Source organism: Microtus pennsylvanicus, chromosome 14 (assembly GCF_037038515.1).
Source record: "Microtus pennsylvanicus isolate mMicPen1 chromosome 14, mMicPen1.hap1, whole genome shotgun sequence".
NCBI classification, from domain to species: domain Eukaryota; kingdom Metazoa; phylum Chordata; class Mammalia; order Rodentia; family Cricetidae; genus Microtus; species Microtus pennsylvanicus.
Window position 1 is genome coordinate 18749971 of NC_134592.1, and position 12815 is coordinate 18762785.

Here is a 12815-nt window from a genome sequence, read left to right on the forward strand (position 1 = left end):
TGAAGGCTTGGACTCTTCTTATGTGAGTGAGCATGGAGTTAGAAGTTGACTTCCAATGTGAATTTTCTTAAGTCCCTGACTGAGCTGCTGCTAACTACACCTCAGGGCATGAGGTGAGGCTGTGTGTGGACGTTTTCAGGAGACAGAGCGAGGAAAGGGAAAGAGAAGAGGGGCTTATTTCCGACCAGGGGCTGGAGAATGGACTCACATTCCTGCCTGGTGTCCAGTGGAAAGGGAGTGAATGATGGATCCCAATGCCTTTTGCACAGAGCCGTTGTATATCGGCTCGACACAGTTTCCAGAAACCACTTTCCTGACACTTTGGGGACAGAGAGGAGAAGAGATGGCGGCACAGTGAAGTGTCACAGCTGGGCTTTTGGCAGCCTTGAGCAAGCTCATCTGCATTCACCATCTCAGCATGGCGTGTGTTGCTGCTGCCGATGAGGACCTGGGGACTGGCAGGAGCTGTAGGCACCACCCAGCAGCTCATTTGAGGAGGAGCTCTGGGTTCAGAGGATAAGCCAGCCTACGCTCCCCAGCAGTCTCGCGGGCTCAGGCGCACACACCTGGTACCGCTGCCAGATTGCTTTGAAATGAATACAGTTCATGGATTGGGAAGATGTTTGAGTGGGTGAATGTGAGGTTAGAGTTAGCTACCAAAGGCAGAGTAGACTGAAAAGAATTGAATTTCCCCCATTGAGTCTTCTTATGCCTTAGAGATAATCATCAGAGCTTTCTTCAGATATGGAATGGCCAAAGCATACTGATGACAGAGATGATATTAATAAGCATAGAGCGCCAGTCATGAGGCTGGACGGTTTTCATAGCTTACCTTATTTAATTCTCAGAACAACCCTGTAAGATTTTTATGCCACAGAACTATAGTGGGATAACCAGTGTTATCCGAGGCCATGGTCCAAGCGCCGCTCAGCCCCTGCATCTCCACTAGTACTTACCCTAGCGTGTCTTCATACCCTCCAATTCTCTCTCTCCCATTTAACTATAGTTTTCCTAATACACAGGGAGATGCTAACTAGTTGCACATATGTAATTTTTACTGACAAGGATTAGAAACATGGTACAGATTTTCCGTATTTAACTCTTTTCCGACGTGGTCCATTGTATCAGATCCGTTTACTGTTCTCACTGAGATCTTCAGTGACACACTCACCCCGTGGCTACGTGACCTAGGGTGTACCCTCAGAAGTCCTTGAAAACCTCTTTGCACTCTCTTGATAGCTAGCAAAAGCCCATATACTCTAGAGTGCTGCAGCGAGCTGAAATCTGAGTTCTCCTCATCCTGTGCCTTCCCCTTGTAAAGGTAGATTTGTTTATGATTAATCTTCACATGCAGTATAAGGTAAGGGTCAAGGTTTGTTTTGTCCTGGGAGGGGTTGTGTGTGCTATAATATGCTGCTTTCTGACACTATTGTCTTGACTCCTCGGTTGACAATATTCAGGGTAAGTCTGTTTTCTGGATTCCACTTCGTTCCAGTGATCGGAATATCAAGAGTCAGCTCCATCTCACACTCAAAGTCTTGACTTCGGGAAATACAAATCACGTGGTAAATCTTTTGGACCCTGCTTCCTCATAGAGTAATTAGCTGTGAACTGGAATAGTTCCCGTGCTCGTAAGGTACTTGGTTATCCTCCTGCCTCAGACAACCTCGTCCTCTGAGGTCAGGCTGCTAATTGGGAATGGGTGGAGTTTCTGGTCTGGCTGTGCCTCCTCACGTGACCAAGGGCATTCTGAACACGGGATATACGTGATGTGCTGTAACACTGACTTAGGCAAGAGCAGCAATCTTATCCTGCATCCTGCCTTTTGTTAAGACCTTCTCACAAGGACCTCAGACTAGAAGAGAAGTGTCAAAGGTCATTAGCAAGAATTATAGAGTGCCCAAGAAATGGACAGTCTGTAAAAGTAGTCTGCCTTCAGGCAGGCAGGACGGCTCAGCTCAGCCAGTAAAGGTGTTTGCTGTGCCAGCCTGGCTACCTGAATTTGACCCCACACAAAAGTGGAAGGAGAGAACAGACCCTACAGACTTGTCCTCCAACCTCCACACGTGTCGTGATACAGACATTACCATGCTCATCGTGCGCGCACATGTAATCATACAAATACTTTTAAAAGATTATTTCATATTTACCATACATCAAGGACTTTCAGACCCCCCTCCCCCCAATCATGTAGCTGAGGATGACTGTACCGGCTCTGATCCTCCTGCCTACCTGCACCTCCTGTGTGCTGGGATCACAGGTGGACATCGCCATCACTGGTTTTTAGGATGCTGGGGACCAAGCCTGGGACTTTGTGTATGGTAGGCAAGCATTCTGCCAACTGAACAACATTCTTGGTCCTGAAAAAAAAATTTCTTAGAAACCTAAAAATTATGAAACACGTATGCGTTAGTAATTTGTTTCATAAAAGTATTTATTGTTTGCAAATAACATGGGTTTTTAATTTTGACATCTAGACTGCTTTTCATTTTCAAGTGTATAATTTTCTAGTATTTCATTGTTGCTTGTTTGAAAGGGCACTATTTATCCACGTCTTTTTAGTATGGGACTGTGCCAGGGTTTCAGGGAGCAGAAGAGGTCTAGAGTATTCTTTCGAGAGCAGAATAAACATTCGGGGATCTCCATGGTATCCCACGAGAACTAAAGAAGGAGCCTGCCCACTCGTTTGCAGAGCTCACCTGGCCCCGTACACATGTAGGTGATGCCTGCAGATGCGGCAGGAGCTACAGGCTTACCTTGTGCCAGCTGAAGCTACTGTTCAGGAGGTGGATAAAGTCACATATACAGGACTCCCTGTAGGTACATCCTTGAGGACGCTGGGGAGGGGAGCCTGGACCCCTGAAGCCAGTCTGTGACAGTGCAGAAGCAAGGACTTGAGGCTAGCCCGCCCCTCCAGGCAGCCTCACCCCTGTGGGAGCATGGAATGTAGAGGGGCCAAGCCCCTCAGGGAAGGATTTCACTGTGATTTTTGGCTGCATTTTGTTTATCTGTTTTTTTGCTTGTTTTGGATGAAGGACAAATGCACAGATATTCTCAACCTTTGACCTTAGCAAACATGAGCGATTTGAAGCGATGTGATTGTTGTGCCATCTGCAGTCCCCCTTCATCTCTGTGATATTAAATGTTCTTAGGAGAAGACCAAAGATGAGAGATTTTACTAATGGGTGCAGGAAATTTCGTTTTGTTCTGTTTTGGGGCGCACGTGCATGTGTGTGTGTTGCACAGGTGAATATTTGGGCAGGTGTGCCTGTGCACCCTCTTACAGAAGCCAGAGCAGGCCATTCGGTATCTTTGTCTGTTGCTGCCCACCTTACTGCCTTGAGAAGGGGTCTCTTGCCTGATCAGTTTGGGTTAGGCTGACGCCCAGCAAGTTCTCAGCTCTCCAGGGCATGCCCAGCTCCTGCTGGTTGTTAGGAATTCATACTGCCGTCTCCTTGCTCACAGTGCAAGGACTCTTAACCACTGGTTCTTCTTTCCCAACCCAAAGCCCCCCCCCCTTTTAAACTAATGTTTGATTGATTCTTTTTTAACAAAAGCATCCATAATTTGTAAACTATTGATGACTTTGTTTGCACATCATCTTTCTGTCTTATTCTCTGTACTTATGTGTGTGTGCACGTGCACACGCACATGTTCTGTTCCCCCACCTTTTCTCTCTCTCAAAATTGCTAACTCCTTCCCAGTTGAATTCACCTGTGATGTCTCTTTCTTTTGCTTTCCTAGTCTCTCCGGGAGTGATACAAAACGGAGCGAGGGTTCTGAGCCGAGGGCTGTTTCCTGGCGTCCGCCCACTGCCGATCACTCCCATTGGGATGACTGCGGCCATAAGGTAAGGAAGGGAAGAGCTTGCTGGGTGGGGCCTGCCTGCTGAGTGGGGAAAACATCCCTCAATTCCGGGTGTGTGTGGGGGAGGGGGTTGTCAGGAGGTGGAGAGGGCCAGCTTGAATGTCCACAGCATCAAAGGAGCAAGACGCATTCCCAGTCCAGATGCCATCATCTCCATGTGCTCTCAAGTTATCTCAGCTCCTTCCCAGTGAGGTGGGATATAAGCTAGGCTTTTCTTAAAGTACCAGGCAAAAGAGGCCAGAAGGCAAGGGTGAGCAGTTGTTGATTGGGTTTTAGAGCTACCTCTGTCACTCCCCTGACTGTGACCCTTGGATGCTGTCTCATCCGTCTGAACCTGCCTCAGTTCCCTCATCTGTGAAGCTCCATGTCTCCATGGAGGGGTGCATGTGAAATGTGATTTGGTAAGGGGTCTATGGGTAGCAAGGGTATCATTTTCCTGTTACTGAGACTGATGCCAGAAGAGACTAAACGGGCTCTTTTTGGGGTAGTTTCTTTCCCTCCTCGTCCTCATCCTCCTCCTCTCTCCTCCTTCTCTCCCCCCCCTCCTCCTCCTCATCATCATCATTACCAGCCCCCGCTTAGGGTCCACCTCTGACTTAGGGTCCTCACACACAGCGTGACAGGCTCCTATTTCTCTTATCCATCTATCAGTCACTGTCTTACTAGTTCCCTAAAATGTGACTCTTGGGCTACCAGAAACTTTCCACACCTCTCTCCACATCACCCTGGCACCCCCCACCCTGCCTTTCTTGAAGCAAATATGTTCAGTGATGGTTTTCCCCTATTGCCATAATAAAATACTCTAATTGTGTAAAAGGGGAAAGGCTGGTGGTTCGGGGGTGTTGTCAGTCAAAGAGCAGGATCTCAGAGCAACAGGTCACTTAACAGTCAGGAATGCTGGGAGGGAGGAATGCAAGCTCGTGTTCACCTCACTTTCTCCGTCCACACAGCCCAGCGCCCTCTGCCCACTGTGGACGGGTCTTTCCCACTCTGCTCATCTAGATGGTCCATATAGGCGTGCCAGAGGCCTGTCTCCCGGGTCTTCTGGATTCTGTCAGGTTGACAGCTAGCACTGACTGCCCGTGACTTGTGCGTCTTTCCCTTGCGGTGTCTGTCTTCTGTAGACTCCCTCAGTGTGCATAGGATTCCCACAGAACACCTTTCTAAAAGGGAGCTTGCACTGTGGCCTTTTTGGTATGTGCCCGTGCTTGTTAGTGTTCCTCTGGGTCCCCTTTTCTTTTCTAGGTGGCTTGCTTGCCCAGGGTGGGATTAGGTCTTTTTCAGCCGACCAGTCAGGGTCTACACAGGGCAGAGCAAGCTGCTTGCTTGCTAAAGATCTGCAGCTCGGCTGCACACCTCCTCCCCTACCCCTGACACACACACACACACACACACACACACACACACACACACACTGGGGTCATGGGTGCACCTGTATTACTTCCTTTCCTGTTGTTGTAACATACCGTGACCTAAGGTAACTCAGGGAAGAAAGGTTTCATTCTGTTAAGAGTTCTAGAGTCAACAGTCGGTCCACTATGGTGGAGAAGCGTGGCACTGGAGCAGGAAGCTGACTGGTTATCATTTTATCGTTACACACACACACACGCATGGAGGGGGTTGCATTAGCAGTATTTTCCAAATACTGTCCTCTATCTGCCCAACCTCTGTTTTCCAAAAGAGGTTTCTACTTATTTGTTTGTTTGGAGGGGGTGCTCTGTGAGTCTGGGGACATTTGCTTGTGTTGTCTGCCCTAGTTATAGGGTGACTCAGAAGAACGAGCCCCCAGCTGTGAAGGCATTTGCAGATTCTGCATTGCCTGAGACCCAGGAAGATGTGACTTGGAGGGGAATCCTGTTCTGCTCACTCTATTCATCACACATTTTAAGTTTGGCCACCTGCCCCTCGAACCTGAATTCAGCCGCACTTGAGAGAGAAACAGTCCAGGGAATAGAATCCTGAATGCTGCCTGCCAGTCCACAGGACGGTGTGTGCCTGCGGGTCCTGAGGGTGTGCCAGGGTTTGCCCGGGAGAGTCACTGATCAGCAGTGCAGGCTGGTGCCCGCCTCTCCTCTGTGTGACATGTTTCCTGTGTTCTTCTAATCACCTCCCAACTTAAGTGAAAATATTTGTCTTTCGGGGATCTCTTTTCCCTCTCGACTGAGTGGCAAAGGCCATGTTTGTTTGTCTTGAGTCTGAAACTGTTATTGACATGGATGAAGTGTTACTTTTATTAGCCGATCATTACACAGCTTGTATTTGCTGGGTTCCTTTGCATATAATTATGATGCGAAATCTCCTTGTAAGAGCATCTGTCAATAGTGTAATTGACTCGACCGTGTTGACTTTCTACTCAATAACCTCCAAGATTGGCCCATCCTTCGTCATCGGAAACCTGCTTATCTTTAAATTTGCTGGGGCGTGGAGTGCTCAGGATGCATCGTCCTTACGACTGTTGCCCGTGGCTAAGTGCGTGTTGCTTGCTTCTGCTCCCGCATTCCCAGGGGGAATCCTCTGAAGGTTCCATTGAATGGATGGATCTGGAAATGTGTGCTAGTGGAAGCGTGCCTGCCTGAAGGCATGAGGCCCTAGGTTCAATGCCTAATATGACGCCAATGTAAGGAAGAGATTCCATCAGATGGAACACGTGATCACAGACCTGGGAGAAGAGGGAGAGGGTGGGCCAGAGTTCATCTCTCCTAGTGGTGCTGTGTGCTGCCTCCCGGGTAGGGAGGTTACAAGTCTAGGATCTGAAACATCTTAATTTTAACTTCTTTTTTCTTTTTTAAAGAATTTTTTAGTTTTTACTTTATGTGTGTGTGTGTTTTAGCAGCGTGTGTTGCCCACTGGAAGCTGAATTTAAAAACAGCTGTGACCCACCTTATTGGTACTAGGAACTGAGCTGTGGTCCTCTGACAGAACGGCCAGTGCTCCTAGCCCCTGAACCATCTCTCGATTCCCAGGACGTGTGTGTGTGTGTGTGTGTGTGTGTGTGTGTGTGTGTGTGTGTGTGTGTGTGTGTGTGACATATCCGGGGATGGAGTGCATAAAGGTCAGAGAACCATGCAGGAGTCAGTTTTCTTCCCCACCACGTGACTGAGCTCAGTTTGTCAGGCTTAGCAGCCTGTGCCTTTCCCAGCTAAGCCATCTCACTGGCCCCTCAGGGCTGGTTTTGATTCCCCATATGTCTGCTCCAACAGAAAAGATCTAAATGCCCCAGTTTTCACTGAGGATCAAGAGAATGGCTCTGAGGTGGGCCCTTGTTAGAGGGCTAGCGCCCAGAAACTATGCTCAGGAGACAGTCCCCTGGATCCTTGCTCTGCGGATCAGTGGTTCTGACCATGGCACGTGGGCATGCACACAGAAACCCATGGATTAGTAGACTTAGCACGGCTGTGATTCCTGCACATACTAAGGATACTCCGTGCAGATAGTTACAAATGACGTGGAGGGCTTGGGCACTTGCACTTTGTGCCTTCCCCATACTTTCCCGGGCCTTGAACCTTGGGATTAGGCTGAACCACCGCCAACTTTCCTGCAGGGCAAACTTAGGGTAAGGCCCCAGCTGTAAGTCCAGCCCTCGACATGTGCCAAAACTGCGAGGGAGAGCCCCATAATCACCGTGTGCAGCTGCTTGGTTTCGTTTGGGTCTCTAAGAACCTCACTTGCAAACATTTCCCACGGAACAGGAGACAAGACATTACTGCGGCTCACAGCACCAGTTCTTACGGCCAGACCATTAGGAGAAACCTCCTTGTCCTTGCTTTGCTCCTGGTCACCTAGAGAAGCCCCCCTGAGAGTGCAGCATTGATGGGGGTGTGTCCTAGAGACAGAAGTAAAGGGAAATGTGCCACCCATCTCTTCCCACGTTGTGTTGGGTTCTTTAAGGTGAAGCAGCTGTTGTCTTTTGTCTCTAACACTGTGGCCTTCAAAGGTGGCTTCAGAATGTAGTATTAAATTTTTTATGCTTTGAGGCAGGAGGACAGGAGACGATAATAAAGGGTGAGGTGGAGAAAGGACCCAAAGAACTCCATCAGAAAGACCACCCAAATCCCTCCAGGGCCTCACATCCCTGCAAGAGTCTTTGCTTCTGCCCTGCCTGGACCGGTGAAAGTGGATCCGCTCTGTGGAGCTCTCCTCTTTTCTCCACTCCTTGGCCAATTGCTTTAGAAAGTCCTGGTTTGGGCTCCTTGTCCCTTCCTGTGTCTGAACATCCTCAGCTCCTGCAGGTTCTGGGTAGGCCCCTGGCTGTGGGACCCTTCAGGACCTTGAGCCTCGTGCAGGAGAATCATGTTTTCTATTGTGCTTCCCTTGGATAGCAGCCTAAGACAGAGCTTCCGGAGCTGTCAACCCCAGGAAGGGGCTCCCTCACCCCTGTGCTCTTTCTCCTTGCCTCCACACCAGTAGGACTCCAGGGCTAAAAGGGGTCTTGAACTTTATTTCATAGATGATGTTTAGGTAGAATTAGACTGGATTCTACGAAGACTGTAGGGAAGAACTATGAACTCAGAGTTCTGACCCTCTTCGAGAGAATTTGAAACCTGGTGAAATGTAGTTCTCTGGTTAGTGGTTCTTTGCCTGCCTTTCCTTAAATCCTTCGTCTGTCTGTCTGTCTGTCTGTCTGTCTGTCTGTCTGTCTGTCTCTCTCTCTCTCTCTCTCTCTCTCTCTCTCTCTCTCTCTCTCTCTCTCTCTCAGTTTTTATGTTTTGTGTATAAGTGTTTTGTCTGATTGGATGTCTGTACACCACATGTGTGCAGTGCCTGCAGCAGCCAGAAGAGGGCGTCAGATCCCCTGAAACTAGAATTAGAAATGGTTGCAAGCCATCATGGCTGAAATTGGACCTGGGTCTGCAGGAAAAACAGCTATTACTCTTAACCACTGAGATGTCTCTGCAGCCCCTCCTCCTTCATCCTCCACTCTGGGAGCTATTTTTCAAAAAAAAAAAAAAAAACTTTATGCAGTTTTTTTATTCATATACAAGAATATATGAAACATTTGGCAGTTATTAGACTTTTGATGATACAGTGTTTGTGAACCCACCACCCAGCTTAGACTGCTTTGTCCTCTGCTAGGTAACCACGATCCCCTCCTTTTGCATTCAAAGGGTGTTGGTAACATAAACAACATATTGTTCAATTTTATACACTTTTGAATGTGTTTTTGCTAGCTGGAGCAATGAGTCTTCTTCAGTGAGGTCTGTTTGCTTCCTATACCTATAACTGTGTTGTTTATACTGATGGATAATGCCACACTGTGTGATTATCCCACTCAAAAGGCGTCTGGACCTTTTACAGTCATCTCACCAGCCCTTGATGTTAATTATTTTTAGGAAGAGTTGGGCATGGTGGCGCACGCCTTTAACCCCAGCGCTCTGTGGGCAGAGGCAGGTGGCTTTCTGTGAGTTCTGGGACAGCCTGCTTTATATAGTGAGACTTCTTTAAAAAAGAAAACAAAATCAAGTATATGTTATCATGATTACAAAATTCCACCCAGTCCTACTTTCCTGTATTTATCATTACTGATCATCAAATTTCATTTTTAAAAGATTCTATCACTTGAAACTCAGTGAAGTTTTCTCTAAATTTTTCTTTACTGTGATGAGCTGCATAATAAATTTGCTAGTTCTGAACAACACGTTCATTTCTCTACTTATCACACCTGACGCATTGTGCTTTTACTGCTGGAGTTGGTGAACTGATATTTTAGATACGGGTTTGGCCATTTAGTTTATGTAGCCTGCCCTTCTAATGCGGTCCTCATCTAGTTGTGGTATCAAGGTTATGTTAGCCTTGTAAATGTAATTGAGTATTCACTCTGATTAGCCCTTCCTATATGAAATCGAATGTCTTTATTGCCTGGTAGTTGAGGGAGCTCACTTGCAGGACAGTGTGGGGCTGGCATCACCCTTTCGGGATGGGTAGTTTAATCTGTGTGGTGATTGTAGGGTCAGCGGGCTTGGTGTTTCCTGTAGACCTAACTGGGTGATTGTGAATCTGTTTCACCTAAGTGTTCTTATATCTTGGTGTAAAGTATTCTCAGTATTTACGATCTTTTAAGATATCTTTTATAGCTACATTCTGTTTCTATTTCATTTGTGTCTTCTCTTTTTGCTTGGTTAAACTTGTCATTTTCTTCTTGCAAAGCACTGTTTCATTTGATTTGTCCTGTTTTCATTGACTGTATCTGTCTCTATGTGGACCACGTGAGTGTGGTTGCCCAGATCTCAGAAGAGGGCATCTGATCCTCTGGAGCTGAAGTTACATGTGGTTGTGAGCCATTGTGAGGGGTCTGGGATGGAACTTGGTTCTTCCTCAGGAGTAGCCCTTAGCAGCTGAGCCTTTTGTCTGACCCCTTCATTGGCTTTTGCTATTTACCTTCTGTTCTTCCCTGCTGTTTGTCTTCGTATAGATGCATACCTTTTTAAAATCCCTTTCCTACAAAGTTTAATGTTTTAATTTCCTTCCAACCACAGCCTTATTGCATCCTTCCTGACTTTTTTTCTCATTATTGCTTCTTCTTTGACCAGTACATATTCTTAGAAGGGCATCTGTGACTTTCAAAACAAAAAAAAAAAGCAGTAGAAGGTTCTTAATGTTCAGTCACCACTTCAAGCATTTACCGTGAACTTAGATGCACAGTAACGTGAGAGTAACTTCTTCTGCATTTGAGATATTTAAGCCTAGTCTGGATACCCCAGTATATATAGCCAAGTGAGCCAAGTGTAGGTAGATAATAGTTTAATTTTTTTAAAGTGTTCCACGTGTACTTTAAAAAGCATTTTCCATTTTCATTATTTATGTATGTATCTCTCTCTCTCTCTATCTCTCTCTCTCTGTGTGTGTGTGTGTGTGTGTGTGTGTGTGTGTGTGTGTGTGTGTGAGATGTATGAGAAGTCTGATTGACACTGGGAATGACATGTTAAACCCATCACACCCTAGGTCTGGCTCTTCCTTCTTGAAACACTCTAGCTGTAGGAGATGTATTTTGGAGCCATCTTTTTGGAAGAATTCCTGTTGAGAGCAGTTTGATCTCCCTGGCGAACCGAACATTTGTGGGTTAGGACTGTGTCTGTAGTCATAGCATTTGCCTTGAAACCTGTCTTTCATCCTGGCTGGCTTCCGCAGCTGACACGGCACTTCCGTGATCTTGACCTTTCTTTGTTCTTTTGCTTTAGGCTTAAGGTGTATAAACAGCATACCTTTTTCAATCCCTAGCACTAACGTGTACCTTTCTGGTTGAAGGGGTTTTTGCCGATTTTTATTAGCATCTTTGGATTCATATCCATCTAATTTTGCACAAACTCATACTTTATCCCCGGCTTCCAGACCCTTCTGAGCATTATTTATGTTGACTTCTCCCTCTTCTCATTCCATTGCCTCCCAAGTTAAGTGTCATGTTCCTCTTTCATTGTGAGCCCTAAAACTTTTGACATGAACCTCCTAAAATGTTTGATTGATATCTTTAACCTTGTGATCAATACCAAGCCTTTCGAATATTGTCGCTTCAGTTCTTGCCACCTCCCAAATGGGGAATTAAAAAGTCCAGTGCTTGGCCTCTGTTTTTCTTCTCTTTGTTCTTAAGCCATCGATCATAATTCTGCAGTTCAGTCACCGTTTGCTTGTGTCTCCTTTGCTAGTCATTTCTTCCTGTGTACCAGGCCTTTCCTTTTAGATCACATTTGTGCTTCCCAAATAATGTTCTTAGGAAGTTTCTATAGTTTGTGGATAGCGCATTGACCTTGTGTCTGTTTCTAGTCTTAAGGCGTCTTCTGACCGGTGTTCTCTCTTTCATCTTGAGAGTGTTGTCTGCTCCTGCTGCCCTCACTGGCTGTGGTCAGTCAGCTGATGCTTCTCCCTACCCGTTGGCATTTTCCTTCTACTTTTGTATCTCACCTTTGCCCAGTTCTGGCGTCCTGATATAGCCAGCAATCTTCCTGCCTTGTCCTCTGAGGACCTGGGACTGCCACGATACAGTGCTGTGATCTTTTGTGGTTTTGACTGATTGGTTAGGTTGTGTTGTTTGTGCCTAGCTGTCCTTGTGATTTTGGTTAAGTAATTAGATTGTTGATTGGTTGGTTGGTTGGTTGGTTAATTTCTTTGGGTTTTTTTTTTTGTGTGTGTGTGTGTGTGTGTGACCTGTATTGCTTGTTTCTTGGCTTACCTTTTTATTTAATAGTGATAGGTAGGCGTGGATTTCATTGTTTATCCTGATAAGCATGTATTGGCTTTTTTAGTCCAAAAATGGGTACCTTTCAGCCAATCTAGAAAATTTTCAGCCATTAATTTGGTTGTGACATCTTGTGCTTTCTTACCCCTCTAAAAGTCCGGCTCAGTTTATGTGAAATTTTCTTGTGTTTGTTTGAGACAGTCTCCTAGCAAAGGTTGACCTTGAGCTCTCTATGTGGGTAGGTAAAGATGACCTTGAGCCCTGACCTCTCCGTCCACACACAAGTGCTGGGATTGTGGGCAGGTACCACCACACACAGGTATTTTGAAGCCTGAAGCACATGGGTTGGGCTAGACTGTTTAGGAAGCTGGGGTTTCCTCCCATGTCTGCTCTGCCCCCAGCACTGGGATTATAGACAGACTTCATAGCTCCCAGCTTCTGTATAAGCGCTGAACAAGCTCTCGTGACTCCTGTCTCCTCAGCACCAATGCTGTCCAGTTTGATGATCAGTCCAGCCCTCTCACCTGCATTCCCACCCCTTAGCCATATTCTGCTGCATGTTGTATAATTTATTTTCCAGTCCGTAAGAGAGGGTCTTATGTATAGCCCAGGCCTTGCCCCCTGAGTGCCAGGGTTCCAGGGCTGTTGATCTCCTGTGCTTCGTCTTTGTTTGTTTTAAATACTAATCTCCTACTCTGTGGTCTCAACATGCGCAGTCTTTGCAGTTTGGGCTCTGTAGCTTTTTCTCTGCTGTCTCTCACTTATAATAGTGTATTTCCCT

The 12815-nt window shown here is 46.5% G+C and overlaps 1 protein-coding gene across 12 annotated transcripts in view; it reads left to right on the forward strand.

The window, feature by feature from the left end:
• Foxn3 (forkhead box N3) overlaps nucleotides 1-12815 on the forward strand; it is a 370612-nt gene that overhangs the window by 348395 nt on the left and 9402 nt on the right. For all 12 annotated transcript variants that reach the window (XM_075948308.1, XM_075948297.1, XM_075948307.1 and 9 more), the window contains one exon: nucleotides 3745-3850. In XM_075948308.1, coding sequence (XP_075804423.1) covers nucleotides 3745-3850 — 106 coding nt within the window. The remainder of the gene's footprint in view (nucleotides 1-3744; nucleotides 3851-12815) is intronic.